This window comes from Gnatocerus cornutus, chromosome 1, assembly GCF_029298725.1.
Source record: "Gnatocerus cornutus isolate USDA-ARS CGAHR chromosome 1, icGnaCorn1.1, whole genome shotgun sequence".
Lineage (NCBI taxonomy): Eukaryota > Metazoa > Arthropoda > Insecta > Coleoptera > Tenebrionidae > Gnatocerus > Gnatocerus cornutus.
This window is the reverse complement of record NC_142233.1, coordinates 9,897,603-9,920,097: the sequence shown is the minus strand read 5'-3', so window position 1 is coordinate 9,920,097 and position 22,495 is coordinate 9,897,603. Positions and strand designations below refer to the sequence as shown.

The following is a 22,495-nucleotide window of genomic DNA, read 5'->3' as shown; positions in this document are numbered from 1 at the left end:
AAGAGTCAGATATGCCACCTAAAGATAGTATTCTTCTTTTTAAAAATTTTGTGCTCCGCACGAACAACCGAAGCACGTATAATCGAGGTTTTACTGTTCATTTTGGACGGACCATCATTAGTTTTGTCTAAAGAAACATATTATCTGCGAATTCAAAATTATAGGGCCGATATACACAATAATTAAATTGAAATTAAGTTAATCTCGCAACTAATTTGACGATTTCTGACATTTGTTGGTCGAAAACTGATCCTATGTCATATCATGTTAAGTATTTTATCAAAATTGAAGATTTAATTTAACTATTGTAAACTGGCTCATAGACTTATTAGATGTTTCTACGTTAAACTAAATGTCTATCACTGTTCATTCAAATTATAATTCTTCATGGTCCCTTGTCTTCAAACGCAAGAGTAACAAAGCTCTGTCATATTTTCTCACTGACCTAAATACGAATACCAAAAACCATAATTAATTCTCAGTCATAAATCCGACCTTTACGGCATCCGTCATCAAGTTGCCATTTGCTGTACCCATTTACTGAATCACTCTCAAACAATTAAGCAAATTCGAAACGGAACACCCAATAATCCAACACCCGGAAGCCACAATTGATCAAGAAAAAAAAACCTCCGCCCACATCTTCCTCATTTTCATGCACCTTAACGAAAAACCAGCAGTTTGGGCGCTCCCAAAATTGGGCAATCGTTGACTCCCACATCCAAGAGATACTATTTCTTGGAATGGAAAGCGCCGGCTTTAAATGGTGCACCGATGCGTCCAGCAGATGTTGTTTATGGTAATGTCGTTTTTTCTTAGCTTTCCGAAATTTATGCGTGCGTCCACACACCTAACCGGAGCAGGACAATTGGCTCAATAAGGAGCAGATGACGAAATCCTACGCTGGTACCAATAAGTCCAGCTGAGAGTACTTGTCCAGTCGCGAGGTCGGCGCCGACCAGTGTGCAGTGTTTACCGAAGAAGAGATGAGGGCTGCGGAAGTTGTGGTGTTGTTGATGGGCGTCGCGACGCTGACGGAGGCCGTTTCTTTGGATACGAGTAAGATATTCAATTCGACACGGTTACTTTAAGTTTCGCTTGGTCACTTTCGGGTTAAATTATCATGTTGAAAGACCATTTATCCACTCCCGCGTTCTAATGCGGCCTTCAATGTAGGCACTAACGAGCGGTTGCTTCATTGAGATTCTAATGAATCAGGTTGGTGTTTGAATGGTTTTACCTTGTCGACATAAAAAAGAAATTTTTTTGAACTATATTTAAATATTTTGATTTTAATGTTGTTTATCCAATAGAAACGAAATCAACTAAGTGAGTGTACAATGAAGTGTCAGAAATAAATCTTTAAATAGCTAGACCAAATTACAGTGGGATTAGTCGTTTAAAGTAGGTACTCAAAAATAGATTTGGTGGAAATTTTCTCTAAAAATACGTTTCTTTCCTTTTAATTTGAAACTTGATCTGTTGCTTTAAAAAATAGCCATTTTATAGACTCAAGTGAATCAACAAAAACATTTTGTCTAAAATTAGCAAGATTTCAAAAGGAAAAAACTGTATTAAGTTAATAGGGACATTTTGTAAATAATTTTTTTGGCCTCATGAATTGTAAACGTCAAATTAACATTCAATTGACATCTTCGGAAACACTAGGTTTACAAGCGCTCTGGACGTTTACAAACGCCGTGCGGTAAAAATTGCCCAAATCGTCTGCTCTTCAGATGCGTTTATAAATTAAAATCACTTTATCATAATGAAGATTAATCACCAAAGTGGAATCTACCTAAATTATTATCTCAATTAAGACAATATTTCTATTTTTAAAGTCATATTAAAACATTTTTTATACAGCTCCATCTTGTGTACTTTTTGTGCACCAACTACAAAGTTGACAGAATTGACAGATGATGAAATTTACAAATCTCAGATGTGACAGTTCTCATGAATTTTGAGAAACCCAATTATTTAAATTAAAATTTTTCGGCCAAAAAGTTTAATACAACTCTTGTGCGTTAACCATTTTACAGCGCTCAATCATTAAAGCACTCCGGCTACGCCGTCGTGCTTCAAACTGATTTCGCGCTGTAAAATGTAAGTTACCACACGCGACTGTAAATAACTATTTTTTTGAATTCACAACACCGTTTTACGAATTTTATTTTTTATAAAAATTATTTGTATTTCTGTTTAGAAATATCATGCAATCAAAAAAAAAACGCCATTCTTGGTTTGCTATGAAATTTCAAGTCATGTCTTTGATTGAAGAACTAGTGTTTTGTTAATGTATAGTAGTTTGACGTCGTCAAACTGATAATTTTGTGAAAGTACTTTTTATTTTGTTGCATTTTAGACACTTCACTTGACCAAATACGATTAAAATTTGTCGAATCAAGGAGTGTTAGGTGTTAGGTGCCAGTCCCAAAACACATCATAAATTTTGACAGTTCTAGTATCACGTATGTCAAAAAGAAAATATTTTATAAAAATGTTGTAAAGTAAATTAGACTTTCAATTGGAATTCCGTTGGTCCAAATAGGTGGAGTTAAACCAAGGTAACAAAAATACGAGAATAGAACAGTTAAGTGGACAGTAACAAATGACATTTGTTTAGTTTTTTTTTCAGCAACTACATTTTTATATCATTTATACATCTCTGCATATACAGAGTGAGTCACAAAAATGCGAATCTAATCATCATTAGTTTTTAGTGATTCAAAACACATATAGTTTTTACGAACTAACGAAATAATCGTAGCCATAACATTGTATATATCTATCCTCATCGAGCTTATTTTTGAATTTCACGTTAGGTTCATTCAATAAAAATTACAACCGTACCAAATGAGTTTTGGATGCGAATCAAAAACATAAAATTTGAGGCAGGATGTTTGCTTTCAAGATATGCAATATTTTTAATTTATCCCAAACATTTTCTTTGTTTTTAACTTCATGAAGTAATTGTCATTGTAAATCTTTAAATCTTCAATGTAAATAGATAATAATAGGTTAATTCGTTGTTTATCGATTTGGAAAGAAACAATTTTAGATGGCTCCAATACTAAATGTCAAGTTTTTTTACTAAACTCAAAAAAACAAAATTAGCAACATAAAGTTTATCTACTAATTTGCACAGAAGATATTAAAAACCAAGTTCTTACTGATACTTCCAATTGATGACAATTTAACAAATATAATAGTTTCTGTTGTTGAGCGACCAATCACAAAGCCACATTTTAAAATTGGCGCCTACAAAATTGTCTGCGGGAAAAATGAAGTTTAAGTGCTATCATTGTGAGAAAATCTATGAAGACAGCAATGTATGTAATAGAGGCGGACTAAGATTGATTGAGGCTCGGACCCATAAGAAAATACTGGAATATGTTGAGATTTATAAACTGAAAATAAGTTTTTAACTTTATTGTTAGGTTTTGTTTAGACGTTCTTCAGAATCTTTGATTCTCTTTGAAAAATGTTGAAACTTCTTATTGATTCTTTTATTTTAATTCTTTTAATTCTTTCAAAAATGATAACATTGTCTACAAATTTAATTGACTATTCTCAAATTCATTTTGAACAAAATATTTAAATTTTTTGAATTTTTAAAATTCTCTTCAAATTCACTTCAAACTGTCTGCATTCTTTTTAGATTTTTTTAGATTTTGGATTGTTCATAATTTCTCTTTAGATTTTGATTGTTTTTATAGTCCATAGTTATATTTAGAGCCATTTTACATTTTCATTTATTTATCTATTAATTTTCTTTCTATTTTTGTATAGTCAAAATTTTGTAACTTTGGCTTAACTCCATCTACCATTTGAGCCAATAGAGTTCTAGTCGAAAGTCTGATTCACTTTGCAACATTTCTCTATTCTGTTAATACTTGTTAGAAGTCGGGCAAAAAATGTTCACACATTTAGAAGACGAATCAGCATTAAAATGGATGACAGTCTGACGATTAATTATGAAACTCCTGCAAATTGCGAATCTTTTTGACATGTGAGTGAGATACGAAAATTGTCTTTATAGTGTGCCATTCTTTGATTCGACAAATTCAAATTGTCTTTTGTTCATGTGGACGGAGTTAAACCAAAGTTTGAAAATTTCGACATTAAATTCTCGATTTTCTTTAAATTTTCTAGATTAACAGTCTTATTAGCATTGGATTTGATTTGAATTATCTAATTTGTATTCAAATTCTTTCCGTATTTTATTGATTCTTTGGCGATTCTAGTTACAGTAGACTATCGATAATTTGAACGACGATAATTTTAGTTTCTCCATAATTTGCCAGGTCCCTTGAATTTCAAATTATCAAGAATCTACTGTATTTAAATTCATTTTTAATTTTGCATAGTTTCGATACAATCTCTAAATAATTGTTGGTTCTTGATAAATTTTCCGAAGAGTGTTCAAATTTTCTTTGTTTCTTTTTGGTTTGTCTTCTCCGATATTAGCCATTCTTTCGTTTTATATCCATGATTTTTATTCTTCTTCATTATTTTAGAAGCTTGTTCTCATCAATTCATGAATTCTACAAGAACTTACTAATCATATTTTTTTTGGTGCTTGAATTCTCTAGATTTGCCTTACATGGTATTTTTCTATTTTCCTTATTTATTTTCTAGATTTGCCTTATACATAGTATTTTTTTATTTTTCTTATTTAAATTTTCTATAATCTGAAACGATTTTTTAGATTTTGCTAATACAGGGTGTTCAAAAAATAGCGGACCAACTGATAAGAACGTCAAACTCTAAGACGCTGTGAATTGGAAATGCTGTTTAAAATTTTTATTTGAAGCTTTGTACGGGAGCAAAATAACTTTAAATATTGCGAAAAACGGCAACAGTGTTCAATTCATTCGGTAATTATTAGGAGTATAATTTTGAGACCAGAGCAACACTTTGGTAGTTACAATTATTAATAAATCATTTAATTGGTTACTATGGTTTTCAATTAAATTTGATAACACCTGTCCAGTAAAAGTCACAAAGTAGATCAAGAACCATTTGTTCTCTTCTTGGTGTGCGAATAGTCTTGGGTCCTCCATGATGCTGACAAATTTGGTTCCAATCGGCCCATCTCACGTACCTGTTGATAAACTCGTTGAAAAGTATTCTTGGAGGGAATTTGACAGTTAGGAAATTCACAGGCCTTACTGCCCCTTACTGCTTTTCGACTGTTTCCTTCACGTGTCGGTATATTCAGCAAAATATTCAGCAAAATATACATCATTAGAGAAATAAACTCCTCTAGTTTGTGACACCTAAAAAATGTTTGACTTTTCTAAAAAAATGGTCATTGTCAGGCACTTGGCAACAATTAATTACTGAATTCTTGAAGTGAAATGTTGCCAGATTAATTTTGCGCTCTTGAGCTTAATTTTAAAAGTGCAAAATAACGTTTTGCATCAACATTTAAGGCATTTAAAGACTGTAAGTATGTAAATGTCACCCAAAACATGAACTCTAGTAGAATTTTGTAAACCTTGAGTAAATTATAAGGAAAAATTTGTGCCATAATTAGCGCCCCTTTAAGTGGCTGTAGAATTCCAACGAAGCACTCAATAATTGAAAAAACTTAATCTGAAGATTCACGTAGTGAATAGTTGGTCCGCCATTTTTTGGACACTCTGTATATTAATTGTTCTTTGGATTATATTGATTCTCATTGAAATTCAGAATTTTATATAACTTCTTTTTAGACTTTTTTTAAATTGTCCTTAGAGCCAACTTTAAATCCTCTACAATTCCTGTAGATCTTTTGAATTCGTTTTAGATTTCGTTCGATTATATATTGTTATTTATTTTTTCTAGAATGTGCCTAATTTTTTTCTTCGCATTTTCTTTTTTATTGTCTTGAAAGTGAAGGTGCCTAATTTTTTTTTCGCATTTTCTTTTTTATTATCTTGAATTTAAACTTCTTATTATATCTATTCTGTTATTTTGCAAAACCAAACAGAGCTACTAGCTAATTTCAAATTCAAATTCCAAAGCATACTGAGATCCCGTTTTCATTTGATCATTAAAATAATAACTCCACTAAGAATTGTATAAACTATTTAATTGCAGAAAAGAATCTTAGATGATAATTAACAAGCAGAAGTCAAACACTAACAACTTTTTGAAGAATAATGTTGATCGTTATCTAAATTTTCGACATTTTATCTTCAAGCGTCGAGTGTAGGTCTGAATTCATTGTAAGTATTTGGTGACTGAGCGCCACATCACTTTCTCTTGTCAATAAAGCCATTGATGGAAGTGATCGGTCCTGCTTTTCTTAGTACAATCTCATGTTATCCTTGAATACATTGCAGTGAAAATTTTAAGTTTCTTTCCTTTTTCAGCGTCCCCAAATAATTAGAATGAATGATTAAGCAATCTTTAGTGTCTGCAAAAAAGGCTCTTAAAAATTTGTTCAGTTAACATTTGTAAGAAAATCTAAAATATGAATGTTCATATTATTATTATTTACTACAGCGTGGATCATAATATTGTGAGAATTTCGCTGTAAACATTTACTGGAAACCGCAAACATGTGCACACAGTAAGCAAAAAAAGCATTTATTCAAATTAATGTTTATAAACATTGTCGAAATATTGCCATGAGGTCAAACAGATAAGCTATCCGAGGAAATTCTCGAAAGTAATGAAACCACTTTTTCTTGACTTCTCGCCTGTCTCCATCTGACTCATATTTCCCATTTTACACCATTTCCGAATTTTTCGCGTACTTCACGTGTCATTAAAAGTAGTCAACACCCATAAATATTCACATCAGTAATGGTTTCAATAACATATGCGTACGTTAACTGTCCCATATTTCCATGTTAGTGAAAACCTGCATTAAACGAGATTCCTGAAAAAAAGGGTTTCGCAACACGAGGTTCGTGTCGACCATAATAAACATCACTCTCGGAAAAATGTCGTTGAACATTTGTCCATCGATATTCCTCAAAGTGACACGGAACTGTTGGTTTTTAACGCACAATCCCGTTGTCAATAATCGGTCCATATTTGTCACGACGACTTTGAAAAAACGGTACTCGTGTTGCAGCTACTACCAAAGAACTGGAGGAGATAATCAAGAAAAATGATTTCATCTTGTCGCTCAACCACATCAAACCGAAGAGACGGATCGTGCATGGGGAGGAGACTTTGTTTTCGGTCGATTTTCCGGGGACCAAGCAGAAGTTTGCCTTGAAGTTAGACAGAAAGACGAAAAAAGGTTTGTAAGCTACGAACTGTAAAACAGAAATAAAATTTCAATTATTCAGTGATCGTGGAAACGGTGGAAGACGGCCGTCACCGCACGCAACATTTCACGGTCGACACTTTACGCGAAGACAGCAACATTCGTTCTTTGATCTTAGCGGTTAACCAGACACAACCAGGTGCTCACGCCACTCTGTATATTAATTGCGTGTCGTATGGAATGGTAGCAACGCCCAAGTCCATGAGAGATATGTACGCGTCGATGGAGAATCCGCAATTGGAAGTCGTAAGTTTGTTGTCTAGACAATGGTGGTTTCATTGAAGAAATGGTTTTCTTCAGTTCCGAGAAAAGAAGTATCCGATGACTGTTGACGGCCAGAAGGACTTAAGAATGGTGTTGAGTAAAAACGAGTGCCCTTTGATGCCCGAGGATGACTACGATGATTCCTTTAATTTTCTTAGGGATGAACCTATTGTGGGTGGCCGGAAGGACCATCGAGCTGACATTCCTATTTTAGATAACATAGATACAAGTAAGTAAACGTTGCGCCAAATTATGGAGAGGCATATTTTTTATAGAAGTATTGTTTTGTACTTATTAAACATTTTTCAACAGTTCTCAACTCGGATCCTTGAATAATTTTATTTTTAGAACTCTCGAAAATAGTAGGTTGTCATAAGCAAGTCTTACTTTTTTGTACGAATTTGATTGCTTACACTTTATGAGCGTGGCTAATAATTCGCATAACAAGAAAAAATTTAAGGCCGCAAAGATTTTTTTTCAAAATACACATTGTTTCAAGGGCACACCAATAACAAAATGTCATGAATTCGAAAGCAAAAAAAATAGAAATATACAGGTGTCCCAGAACTCATGACCAGAGAACAAGGGGAGATGCTGAAAGCATTACAGATGGTAAATTTTAAAATAAAAATTCCATAAGTTTAATAGTATACGAGAAAGGATAAAAAATTAACAACCAATCCCGAAAGCTTATTCTAGAGGTGGAGAAAAAGGCTATTCCAATTTCCAAGGCAACGAGAGTGTAATGTTCATCTGACCAATGAATGATAGTATGTGTCCATTGTTACCGATTTTCAAATCCGGTTCTGCTTCGGAATTGGCTACCGCTTTTCGTCTTATCTCGATTATTTTTTTGACTAAAAAATTTTTGTTTCGAAATTTTGGTTTAGAATTGTTGCCTCCATAAGCCTTTTTTCTCTGGGTCACGAGTTCTGGGACACTTGTATGTACAAAACGCTCGCACTTCCTTTAAATGAAGAAGTCTGCATCAAAATCTGAATTGTTTGTCGTATCGCACAATGTTCAGTCCCTTACAATCTTTGAGTTACAAGTTTTTTAAATTGGCCAATCACTAGCCCATAAATCGCTAGATGGCATTCTGTTGCTATGTTACATGCGAACATTTTTCCTTAAATTGCACGAAGATAAGCTGTAAATGGTCAGTTTTAAATGCTTGTAACTTGAATACTTTAAATCAACTCAGATTTTGATGGAGAATTTTCTATTAAGAGGAAGTACGAGAGTTCTGGGACACCTGTACATATATTTCAAAATATTTCTAAATTTTTTTGTTTTCGGATTTATATGATTTTGTTATTGGTATTTGTGGGATATGAAAGTTTGTATCTATAAATAAATTAGGTTAAAGTAAGACTAATTACTAAAGAGCAGAAGATATGAAACCACATCTACAAAACTATCGTATTTATGCATCTTTTCATCGCAAAATATGTCATAAGTTTAAATAAATATCCAAAAATTGGATTCTTGAATTTTATCGATTTTCGTACTATTTGGGTTTATTTTTCCCTATAAGGTTCTTGTTTTTTTTTCTTAGTTTTTTATACCTTTTGGATGTCTTTCACCCTTTGAAATTCTCTCATTCAAAATTTTCAAAACATTTTTTTATCCATTTTTTTATCCGTTTTCATCGTTTAGAGTCTAAACTTTAGACCCTTGTTTTTTTAAACCTTTGGATACTCTAAAATTTATAATCTGTTTCCTCAACCTATTAGTATTTTATACTTTTTAGGTTTCTCAATCTTATGAGTTCGGATTTCGCTTTTACATTTTTTATATGTGCATTATGGGAAGGTACACAGATTTTTCAAATTTTTTCCTAGGATTTTCTTTTTCCTTCTATTTGTCTTAAATTCTTTGTTTTTTTAAAGTTCTTTTGATTCTCCTGAGCTTCTACAGATATTTCACATTCTTTAGGTGTTTCTAAGTCTTTTAGTTTCTTTAGATCTTTTTTTAAGTTTTTATTTAATCTAATTCTTTATTCAGTTTTCTCTTAAAACTGGTTTGGCTTTTTTGTATTCCTTGGATGGCATTTTCTCTACCATTTAAATCTTTTATTCCTTAAAATTTCAAAATTCTATTATAATCTTTATTTCTTTACTAAATACTCTTCAGATTCTTACTTTTTTTTATTTTTTTTTAAATTCTTTCTTTGGGTTCTTTTTTTAGATTCTTTGTTTGTCTTTATTTTAATTTTTTTCTATGGATCCTATATCAGTCTTTTAAGTCATTTAGGTCATTTATATCTTTGTAATTCTTCAGATCTTTCAGATCATCCTATAGCTTTTTCAGATCTTTTAAATTCTTTAGGTCTATTAGGTCGTTTTTTTAGATTTTTTGTTGGTTTTACATTATCTTGCGTTTTTTAAACCCTAGATTCTTTAGTCCCTTGACATGCCCAGCATCCATTTGATTCTTTAAATGCTTTAGATCCTTCAGATCTTCTAGATCTCCTAATACCTTTAGATATTTCAGATCTTCTAGATCTCCTAATACCTTTAGATCCTCTACATCTTCTAGATCTTCTAGATTATCTAAATTCTCTAGATCCTCTAAACCTTTTAGATTTTATAGATCCTTTAGGTTCTGAGCTTTACATAATCAATCATACTGTCAATCAGCAAAAGAGTCAGTCTAATCTGATTGATCGTCTACGGTGTCTTTTCTGTTTTTTATTTCTATTTTTTTTATACTTTCTGTATTCTTTATTTAGATTTTGCCTTGCTGTAAATTGTCTTTTTTAGGTTTTTTCCTTGGTTCAAATTTTTTTTCGTGAGATTCTTCTTCTTTAGAATCTTTCTATTTCTTTGTTTCTTTTATACCGTTTAGTCTTTTAAGGGTACAGTAGACAATCGTCAGACGATTGATCAATTAAAGTGAGTGACTCACAAGCAGACTGATGTAAGGTGTAAAAGAGAAACTGATGGATTTATAAATGAGATTTTTAGATTGTCATTCTTACTGATTCAAGCAAACTGATAATTCGACTGATTTTTTGAATCATTTTATTTGTTTTTTTTCTTATTTTGCTTTTTTATTTGCATAGATTTTCTTTTACATTATCATTGAATTATTTTCAGATTCTTTCTTTACATTTTTTGTATTTTTTAAATGCTTTAGACAAATTCTCTAAGTATTTTTATTTGCTTTTTTTTGTATCTTTTTTGTTGATTCTTCAGTTTTTTCGGAATTCTTCTTTGAGATCCTTTTTACGGAATGTCGCCTCGGATTCTGCGTTTAGATTATTTGCATTCTTTAAGTTCATCCTATAAATGCCTTTGGAATATACAGGGTGTCCGGAAAGTGGCGCACCACCTTGAAAGGGAGTAATTGGGTGATCCCCCAGAGTACCAAAAAAATGTTAAAAAAAAATTTCAGACTCTTTGTTTTCGCAGGAGGACCGAAAGAAAATTAGGAAAATGGCAACACTGCTCAACTGTTCCCCCAATAATTTAAATTTCTAGTATTCAAAGCCATAGTAACGTTGCTGTTGTATTGTTGGCGTTAGTCAGGTCGGTTCATGAACGAGTAATGTAACTATGGTTTCAAGTCGATGCCACACTGATCGACATTGTTGATTCAAAAATTTTGTAAACAGTTTTCAGGCATTTTTTCGAAGATTTTTCCGATTTTTTTTTGCACCATGCCTTTGCGCAAAATGTCTTTTAGGTAACAAATTCATTTAAACCTAAAATAATTGCACAAAAATCGTTAACTTTGGCATTAAACTTTTCCTCTTCAGTCCATCACATCTCAAAAAATTGAAGACATGAATTTTTTAACATTTTTCCGGTAATTTATGGCATTGTCCGATGATACAGTATCACGGTGGTGCGCGACTTTCCGGACAATCTGTATATGTTCTGATTTATTTAATTCTTCGCAGTTTTCTGGCACTTGATACTCAAAGTTTTGCAAACATTGTTTTTACATTCTTTAGATTTTTTCGGTCCTTTTTCGTTATTGTGGTATGCTGTTTTTCTGTTAGTTGAATTTTAGAAATTTTCAAGAATACTTTTGACCTAAAATTCTATTAGATAGTCAGTCAAGTTCTGAAATACTCGGCACTTTTAAATTTATAAATCAATAAACTGTAGAGATTCCATAGGCATGAACTAAAAGAATTCGAAACTGACCAAATAAAATTTAAGAGCCAAAATTAGTAGACTTTGTATATTTGATAGAATGCTCTTTTAGTAATAATTCATGTATTACAAATTATGTGTTGGGAGACATTATAAACTCCTTACAATTCGACCTTTTTTTCTTTTTGCCCAGATGCCCTCTTCGACGTCATCAACAAACTCATCATCGCCGTAAACCGCCTCGACGACGAAATCGGGCAACACTCCGTCGTCCTCGACCACCTCCGCCGCTTCATCGAAGACTGCGACGTATGCAAACACCGCCCTCCAGAGATCCCTAGATGCGCCACCCAAAACCCTTGCGCTCCAGGGGTGCAATGCCACGACTCCCAAACAGGTCCTCGATGTGGGCAGTGTCCTCCAGGTTACATCGGAGATGGGTATCAATGCAGACCTGGAAGAACGTGCAGAGACAACCCCTGTTTTCGAGGAGTAGAGTGCTACAACACCGACGATGGCTTCAAGTGCGGCAACTGCCCTCAAGGCTACGAAGGCAACGGCGAGACGTGTCGCAGACGCAACCATTGCGAGTTTAATCCCTGTGCACCAGGTACGTTCCCAGATGACTAGATGCTTGTGTGACTTAAAAATACTTAAGACGGCGGCTTCTGGCACGTACTAGCTTTTGCAAAATTCGACCTAAAGCTGTTTGTGTGGTTAACACGTGACTAAAACTACTTTATCAGTAGCACACGTTGCTATTTACTAAAAATCGCTACAGTGGGACGTAGCTATACCCTTGATAGATGATTGGCTCAGTTTTTTCTGTATTACAGGGTTCTGTAGATGTTTTTAGCTGCGTTTAATGTGTGTGAAATACAATTAATCCTTTGTAATAATCCTGTATGTTCTCAATATAGTTGGTTTGAACTCAAGTTTTTGTTTTATTTGTGTTTCTTTTTTTGATAGGGTGCGTGCCAGTTTGGAGGCACCAAAAACAAGAATCCAGTCCCAGAGTCGTGCCTCAATATGGCAGATATCCGTTTTATTAAATAGACACGGTTTCGATGAGACGCACTGTATATGTTATCGAAGCACCAATTAACCCACAAAAAAATTGTCAAAATACGGTAACTCGCACACAGCGCACCAGTAGTAGATCTCCAGTATTTATATACACTAGTATTATTGTTAGTACAAAAATATTTACATTTGGATATATTTTATTTTCTTAATAAACTTGATAAAAATCAGATTTTTTCGTTATTCATGAGCACTCCAATTATAGGAGTGAGATGTTATCCCACCGAAGAAAATCCTTTTTACCGTTGCGAAGGTTGTCCTGCTGGATTCACGGGAAACGGCACCAGCTGCCACGACTTGGATGAGGTAACACGACAACGAAACTTGACTCAATTTTTATTTGTTTTTCTTGTTTCAGTGTGACTTGGCTCAACCATGTGACGAAAATGTAGAGTGTCACAATCTGTCGCCTGGGTACAGATGCGGACCGTGTCCTCCAGGATTTTCAGGAAGTCGGGGAAGCCAGGGTGTGGGCCTGGATGAAGCGCTTAGAAACAAACAGAGGTGTACTGATATAGATGAGTGTCGCGAGGCGGCTCCTTGCAGGGGAAATGCATACTGCGTCAATACTGTGGTAAGTAAAAATGGTTAGAGGTTTCGTAATTTTTTTTTCATTTTTTATTCATTCTTTAATTTTCTTATTAACATTGATTCTTTGGGTTCTATGTATTTGTTTTGTACATGTTTTGGATTCCTTGTATTTGGCTACTCTAATTTTTGAAATTCTTTACAATAATCTTTAGTTCTTGTAGATCCCTTTTTTACCTTTCTTCCAAATGGATTCCATTATTGAATTCCTTGAAGTAATTTTTTTTAGAAACGTGAAATATACTAATTTTTATACTTTCTTTCTCTAGATGCAATCTTTAGATTATTTATATGCTGTAAATTTTTTTAGTTAGATTTCCTAGATACCCGAGAATCTTTAGATTTCTTCTTAGAATACTTTTCTTCGTATTCTTTGATTAATTTTTTTTACGTTCTTCTTTGTTTACATTTTTTTTTAGATTCTTTGGACAGTATGAACCCTGTGGATTCTCTGAATTTTCTAGATTAGTTGGGAATCTAGAAACTCTTCAGATGTATCAGAGAATCCAGATCCTTTAGTTTCTTTAGATTTTTTCTTTGCGTTGTTTCAGATTTATTTTTCTTTACGTTCTCCTTTAGATAATTTTTTTCTTTAGATCCCCTGTTTAGATTATTTCCATTTTTTAGACTGTTTGGATGCCCCATATTTCTTAGATTTCAGAGAATCCAGAGACCCTTCACATCATTTAGAGATCGTTTCGATCTTTCAGCTCCTTTACATAATTTTGTAAGTTCTTCATTCTTTCTACAGAATTTCTTTTGTTTGTATAAATATAGATGATATCCATTACTATGTGTTCTACATCATTGAGATCTCTTTTTTCATTTAAATTTCAGAAACCTATTAGATTCTTCTCAGTCAACTTTTACTTTATTTTTCTTTTTTTGTTTGAACTTGAAATTCTTTAGATCCTTTCGATCCTATAGATTTTTTAGGCACTTTAGATTTTTTAAATCCTTTCGATGTTTTTGGGTTTTTATTTCTTTACATTCTTTCCAGAGAAATTATCTTTAAATGTTTTCTTTAAATTTCTGAATTCGTTGGATTTAGATTTTTTTCTTTAGAATTTTTAGATTAATTAGATTTTTTGGATTTGTTGATTCTTTAAATTCTTCTGCACGCTCTTGAGATTCTTTGAATTTTTTTCTTTAGATTTGTTTTACTTTATCTTTTTAGTTACTTTGTTTGGATTCTTCCTTTACTTTTATTTTGGGTTCTTCTCTTAGTTCTTTTTTTTATTATTCCTTTGAATTTATTCTATCTTTAGATTTTTTGGATTTTTGAACCTGCGATTCTTTAAACATTCTCAAGTACAAATTTTTCAGATCCTTCTGATTCTTCCCCAGAATTCTTTTTTCCTTTAATTCTTTAAAATTCTCTAGGATGTTAGGCTTCTTCAGTTCCTTTAGAATATTCTGGTCTTTCTAGATTCTTCAGGTCCTCCATGGGCTTCAGGTCCTTCAGATTCTTCGGATCCTTTAGATACTTTTTTGGATTGCTTGTATTTTTTGGATCGCATTTTTCTACCATTTAGATCTCTTATTAGTTCCTTAAAATCTCTAAAACCTATACTTTATTTTTTTCCTTTACGTTTCTTTATAAATTCACTCTTCATATTCTTCCTACATTCTTTTTGTAAGATCTTTTTACTTTCGATGCTTTTTTGGCTTGTACTTTCGTTTCTTTCTTTGGCTAGGTTCTACAGTTCCTTTATATGCGCAACAGCTTTTAGATCCTTCAAATTATTCTTTACATCTTTTAGATCTTTTGATCTTTTAGATCCTTTAGATCTTTTTAGAGGTTTTTAAACGATTTCTTAAAATTTTTGAATTTTTTTACTTTCTCTATTTTTTTACTTTAGATTTCTTGGATTCGATGGATTCTGCCATTAGATATTCTTTAGATTATATCATTGGATTTGTTGAATTTTTTAAATTCTCTGTCCATATTTTGTATTCTTTACCTTCCTTGGATTGTATGGATTTTATCTTGCTTCAGGTTCTTTTTTTAAAAGTTTTCTTTTAATTTTCTTAATTTGTTGTTCTGGGATTCCATAAATTTAGATAAATTTAGATAAATTAGATATCGTTGAGTTTTTTTTTAATTTCTTGAAGTTTTTGGATTTTTTCTTTTTTTTAGGTTTTTCTTTGGATTTGTTAGATTTTTAAAAGTTTTTAAATTCTGCATACTCGTAAGATTACTTTTTTGAATTTCCTTCTTTACGTTAATTTTTTAGATTCGTTATTTATATTCTCATAGTTTTAGTTCTTTTTTTTTAAATTCCTCTCTTTGGATTTTTTCTTGACTTGTATTTTGGGTTCTTCTTTCTGTACATTATTTTTAGTTGTTCTTTTCTTTCGATTATTTCTTTGAATTGATTTCTTTCGACTTTTCAGAATCTTTGGAGCATTGTAGAGTATTACTTTTGTTTCTTGGATTTAGATTATAACTTCTTATAAGTCAGAAAATTCTTTTAGGGTTCCTACCATTGCGTGGACTGCAGCGGCGGCCGCTACGACCCCGTCTCCGGTACCTGCCGCGGCGAAGGCTACTGCCCCAACGGCGTTCAATGCGACAAAAATGCAAAGTGTGTCCAATACGATCACACTCTCTACGCCTGCGAATGTAAAACTGGATGGGCCGGCGATGGTCGCATTTGCGGCCCAGACCACGATTTAGACGGTTGGCCTGACATCCAACTCCCATGCCGAGACCCACGTTGTAAAAAAGACAACTGCGTGGAGATCCCCAATTCAGGCCAAGAAGACAGCGACAGCAACGGTATAGGTGATGCTTGTGATAACGATGCTGATAAAGACAGGATTCCGAACGATGAAGACAACTGTCCGTACGTCCCAAATCCAGACCAACGGGACACTGATCAAGATAAAGTTGGAGATGTCTGCGATAACTGTCCGTATGATGCTAACACGAATCAGAGAGACACCGATCGAGATCAGAAAGGTGATGCGTGTGATGAAGATATTGACAATGATGGGATTAGAAATGAGAGGGATAATTGTCCGACGATTCCAAATCAGGATCAGCGGGATCAAGATGATGATCGAGTGGGAGATGTGTGCGATAATTGTCCGTTGGTGTACAACCCAAAACAAGTGGACACAGATCGGGACAATATAGGAGATGCGTGCGACGTGGGGCCCGATCAAGATCAGTAAGTTTTTTTTTATTTTGTACCATTATTCTTATCCAAAGAAAATTTATTGGATCAATTCTTGGTGTTGACAAATTATCAAAATTACAATTTATTCCCAAACACCAAATTTTGTCAAAAAATGCTGACGCGCGTTTCGATAGCAATGCTATAATCATCAGAGCGATGATTAAACTAAAGACTAACAAATAATTCGTCCTTATACAGGGTGTATCAAAAATGGCGGATATGCTCTACAGTACATTGTTGAAATACCTTGATAAAATCTAAAAAAAATGTTAAAAAAAATTTTTGGCTTCTACTTTTCGAGAAAATCGAACATTTAAAAGAATTAATTTGGCAACGTTGCATAGCGTAGTGCCTAAGAAGTAAAGATAGAAAAACTACAAGACGCTTACGTAAATTGGTGTAGTTATGGTATTCAATCAAAATTGATTGACGTCTTACTTTTAGGTTATTAGGCAACTTTTCAATTATTATTATCAAAGTAATTATTAACTAAAGAAAGAGTATTCTTATTTGAACAAGACGTTCCATTGATGGATGGTTATTTTCATATCGTTTTGTGTAAAGTGCTGAATATTTTGCGAATTTATTTTTCCACTTGTTCTAACAATTTTTAAATGCCTACGTTAAATACTTTTAGTTATGTATGTGACCTTGTTAAAGATCCTACAGTTGATGCACTTTGGAGAAAACGAATTCACCGAAAATGTTGTGAAGAAACTCCATTAAAGTTTTCGAGTGTTGCAAATTTCAAATTCTTTGGTTTAAAGTGCTATTGGTTTAATTTTAGCTCGTTGTATTAAAACGTTTGAATTATCAATTGGTGTCTGATACACCAAATTTTTTGTGGCTCCAAAAGAAAAAATCTAGGGGGTTTAAGTCTGGCGATCTGGGTGGCCATAAGACTGGTCCATTCCTCCCTATACACCAATTTGGAAAGTTGTCGTCTAACCAACGTCGAACCGGTACCGCATTGTGGGGTGGAGCGCCATCTAACTGGAACCACACCTCGTTCAACTGTCCAAGAGGTATATCGTCTAAAAAATTTTCTATGTTGTGTAGAAAATGTAAAAAATTTTCCGCATTCAGACGATTAGGTATAATAAAAGGTCCAATTAAATGATTACCCAAAATCCCGGCCCAAACATTTGCACTAAAACGATGTTGATGATCCACCTGCCTAGCTAAATGGGGATTTTCTAAAGAGTAAAAATGAGAATTATGCTGGTTGAAATAACCATTTCTTGTGAACGTTGCCTCATCACTCCATCACACATTTGCGGCAAAATTTGGATGTTGGGCAATTCGTGCCACGAGCCAATTACAATAATTTGACCGTCTTGCAAAATCTTGAGGAAACAATGCTTGGACCCTTGTGATATGGTAAGGGTGAAGCCTTTCTTCTCTAATGATTCTGTTGACCGACGTGTGATTAACATCCAGTTGAGTGGAAATTTCACGGGTACTTATTGCTGGGTTTTCATGCACCAAATGTAAGACCTCTTCTTCTAGTTGCGGTGTTCGGGTTGTTCTCGGACGCCCTCGATCATGGACAATAATTCCTAGAGGGTTAAGGCTCCCTGTCTCTCACTCTCCCGTCTAATCTTCGGATTGTACTAGTTGACGGGTGTCGACTAGCAGGGTATATTTAAATTTAACGCTCTGCATACACCCTTGCAGCATTACCTTCACATTCTCACAAAATGAGGTACATATCAGCGTACTCATTGTTTTCATACATTTTGACAAGTTTGATTATAAATGTCAAATCAAGTCAATTTTGATATCAGCTATCTACTTCCTTTTCTGTTTTTGCACGTGAAAATCACCCTGTTACCAAATGTAATTTGATCGATTTTTATTCAAAAATAGAAACTAAAAACTTAAATTTAAGTTAAAATGGAATGCAGTCGGGATAAATGGAAACAAGAACATTAATTAACGGTATTACAACTAGTTACCACAGTCATGCATGCATATGCTAGAAGCTACATCCTTTTGAATGGGTTACCTTTGAGATGCTAAAACATTAAGAAAATGAGGCAGAGATTTTTTTTACAATTTTTCCCGTGTTCTCTAAATAATTCTCAGCAACGTACTGAAGAGCATATCCGCCATTTTTGATACACCCTGTATACTAAAAGCTTGTCGACGCGCACCCTTTGGCGGAGGGAGTAGAGGGAGGAGGAGGGGATGGGGCCGTTGTCTGAGTTCATAATTCCTAAATATTTCTAGACTTTCATAAATGTCTAGAAATTTACAATTATTTACTTTTTTAATTAAACGAAGACAACTTTCATCAATGTGGTGGTCATTGTCGAAAACATGTTGGGCAACGTTTGATTTTTCAAACCTTCCAAATTTGAGATGAGCTTGATGCTCTTTGAACCTTTTTAAAATTGACCTTTTTGTTTGCCCAATATATTTCTGATCACAATCTTTACATTTAATTTCATAAATCCCCGACTTTTCTGTTGTTCCTACTCGGTCTTTACGATTACCTAGAAGACTTTGGAGGCTTGGACCCGAAGTAAAAACTACTTTGAGATCCAAACCCTGGAAAATTCTTTCCAGTTCCTTTGTCACTGAAGGTGAGTAAGGGATGGTGACAAAAGAAGTCTTCTCAGGTGTTTTCTGAAAAGTAGAACATTCATTGACCAATTTCTTAAATCTAAATCTTTTAACAATTTTATCAACAATGTTGGGATCAAAACCGTTACATCTAGCAGCATCTTTAATTAATTTTAATTCCTTTGTGAATCTAAATTTGTTTAATGGAAAATTCAAAAGCCTGTAAACAAGAAAATTTAGACTTGTCATCTTATGTTGAGGACAATGATGGAAGTCTGCAGTGATGTAGCGAAGGTTTCCTGGTTTCCTTCCTATAAACATCGAACTCTAATATGTTCTTATTTTTAACTACAATTGTGTCTAAAAATGGAAGCTTTCCGTCTTTCTCTATTTCGCAAGTAAATTTTATCGTTGGATAACGGTTGTTTATTTTTATTAAAAAGTCATTAATATTTGACTTGTTTGTATCAAAAATGGCAAAAATATCGTCCACATACCTAATCCAGATTTTTGGAAAATATTCAAGCTCAGATTCAAGTTCCTTTTCAAAGCGGCTCATGAAAAGGTCAGCAATGAACGGAGACAATGAATTACCCATTGCCGTGCCTTCATGCTGGAAAAAGAAATTCCCGGAAATTGAAAAATGTTTTGCTACATGCAAAGGTCTGTAAGTTTAAGTTGAATATTTGTGGAACGGGGACACTTGGAAATAGAGAACTAACATTGAATGAAACTAATAATTCACCCTCTTGCAGCTGTTCGTTTTTGATTTTATTGATGAATTCAAGAGAATTTTTGACTGCAAGGCTAGGCTCCTTTTTGGTTAAATTATTAAATTCATTTGTCAACCATTTTGAAATTTGTGAAGTCGGTGCATTAATGGCCGAAACAATTTGTCGCACTGTCTTCCCTGGTTTATAAATTTTTGGCAAACAATACAATTTTGGAACAACCGGGTTCGAAATGTTTAATCTAAACTTAAGCTGAGGGGTGATAAGGTTGTTACATTTTTTCAAAGTGTTAGTGACTTCTCTGATCATTTTGGGCAATGTATTTTTCTTTAGTGACTGGTAAGGACCAATAGTGATTAGGTTGTTCACCCTTTCATAATAATCCTTTTTGTCTAAAATAACAACCTTATTACCTTTATCAGCCTTAACATAAAAACAATCTTTCTGTCTCAAGGATTTGATGATTTGGAGGTTTGAATTCTGGACTCTACACTTTGACTGGGTTAAATTACGAGAATTTTTTTGTCTGCACGCCTCCCTGACAAAATGTTTAGTCGGTTCATTAAACCGGTGGATAGATAATTCTATTCCGGCAATAACTTCCTCGACATTTGATCTTTAGCTGGTGGCAAACTAAATTTCAAACCCTTGTTCAGCAAATTGATTTAATTTTCATTAAATACTTGAGATGAATGATTTTCAACAATATCAATGGCCTTCATAGGAAAACTTTTTCTTGAAATTTGTGTTTTGAGGTTTTGAAGTTTCTTTTTATGAGAGAAGATCTTCTTTTTTAGTTTACAATCAATTGAAATGAACATTTTCCTTTGAAAGTCACAATAGTGTTGAAATTCTAAATTATTGAGACCTAATATTCTTATGTTTCTTCAGTGATGGTATCAACGACCACATTGATAACTGTCCCACCGTTCCCAACGGGAATCAATTAGACACGGATCATGACAATATTGGTGACGCCTGTGACGACGACAAAGACAACGATGGTATTAAAGATTACGCGGATAACTGTTATTTGATTTACAATCCTGACCAACTGGACTCTGATGGTACGGTCAAAACTATCATAGACAAAAATAAATTGTTTCTTTTCCAGGCGATGGTAAAGGCGACGTGTGCCAATGCGACACTGACAACGACACTCGTTGCGACCCGGTCGACATCTGCCCGAACAACTCCCTTATCTTCCAAACTGATTTCAGCAAGTACCAGACTGTAGTTCTGGACCCAGAAGGTGGTTCCCAAGTTGATCCAGTGTGGGAGATCTTCAATCAAGGTGCTGAAATTACTCAAACCCAAAACAGCGATCCTGGTCTGGCCGTTGGAAACGACAAGTTCGAAGGAGTCGATTTTGAGGGTACTTTCTACGTGGGTACCAACGTGGACGATGACTACGTAGGCTTTATCTTCGGGTATCAGAGTAACAAACAGTTCTACGTGGTTATGTGGAAGAAGAACGCGCAGACGTATTGGCAGAGTACGCCGTTCAGAGCCGTGGCTGACGCTGGAATACAGATTAAGTTGGTGAACTCGGAGACAGGACCAGGACAGATGTTGAGGAACTCTTTGTGGCATACTGGAGATACTCCCAACCAAGTTAAACTCTTGTGGAAGGATCCACGTAACAAGGGGTGGAGAGAGAAGACATCATATCGTTGGTACTTAATCCATAGACCCAAAATTGGACTTATACGTTTGCAAATTTACGAGAAGGACATCAAAGTTGCTGATTCTAAAAACATTTTCGATAACACTCTTCATGGAGGACGATTGGGGGTGTTCTGTTTCTCGCAAGAAATGATCGTTTGGTCGGATTTGGCCTATAGGTGTAACGGTATGTTGGAGAATTTATAAGAGATTCTTTTATTACTTTGACGTTTTTAGAGCATCTACCGGAAGCTATGTGGAATGATCTACCAAGACGCTTGCAAGGTTCCATTGCCAAAGATATCAATAGAGCACACCGAGTATATTCAGGAAATCCCTTCCAATAGGCGCATTGCATCATGCCTACATGCCATAATGAGATGTGTTCTTTTAGGTTAATCTTTACAAACTAATGAATTTGTTGTTTATTGTCTATGTACTTACCAAGTCTATCATGTTGCAATTAATGAGATTATTTTAATTCTATTTTGTCAGTTCCAATAAAAAATATTAACAATATGTGTTTACCTCAACAATTTTTGTGATTAAAAAATTTAAAAGGAATTCTAAGAAAAAAAAACAATGCAACAGGGTGCAAAAAAAACAAAATTATAATTTATTACACTATCTTTGATTGTCACCAACACAAATGCAGTGAAACAAAATATCGAAAAAAAAACTTTATTTTAAGTAGCAACAATCGTTATTTGAGTTGGTAAAATCTTTCGTAACTACTTTTTCTCGAACTGAATTTGCGCAGAGAACTTACCAACAGACTTTATCTTTTGCATTTCGAATGGATCAAACCTTGAGCTAAAATTAGATACCTAAGAGATAACAAGCAATAATTCAGAAAAATTATTTACACTTCCAAACAACAAGTTTTTTTAATTCCAGTGTGACCTTTTGAAAATAGAGATAAGGCTTGTTACCGCTTAGACGACAAAATAATTTAATTGTCTAACACAATAGGTAGTGATTACAAATAAAGCTGTTCAAAATGATCTCGTTGCTATTCGTCACACTTCAAACTCG

General features: G+C 33.9%; 1 protein-coding gene across 1 annotated transcript; it reads left to right on the top strand.

Moving 5' to 3' along the window:
* The first annotated feature begins 909 nt into the window (after positions 1-909).
* Positions 910-21,979, top strand: Tsp (Thrombospondin). The gene is made up of 11 exons (XM_088038107.1): positions 910-1,059; positions 7,073-7,243; positions 7,293-7,516; positions 7,571-7,763; positions 11,834-12,250; positions 12,929-13,029; positions 13,082-13,297; positions 15,790-16,487; positions 20,687-20,862; positions 20,910-21,647; positions 21,698-21,979. The coding sequence occupies exons 1-11, from the start codon at positions 987-989 to the stop codon at positions 21,805-21,807; spliced, it is 3,117 nt and encodes a 1,038-aa protein (XP_087894233.1). The 5' UTR covers positions 910-986; the 3' UTR covers positions 21,808-21,979.
* The last annotated feature ends 516 nt before the right edge of the window (positions 21,980-22,495 follow it).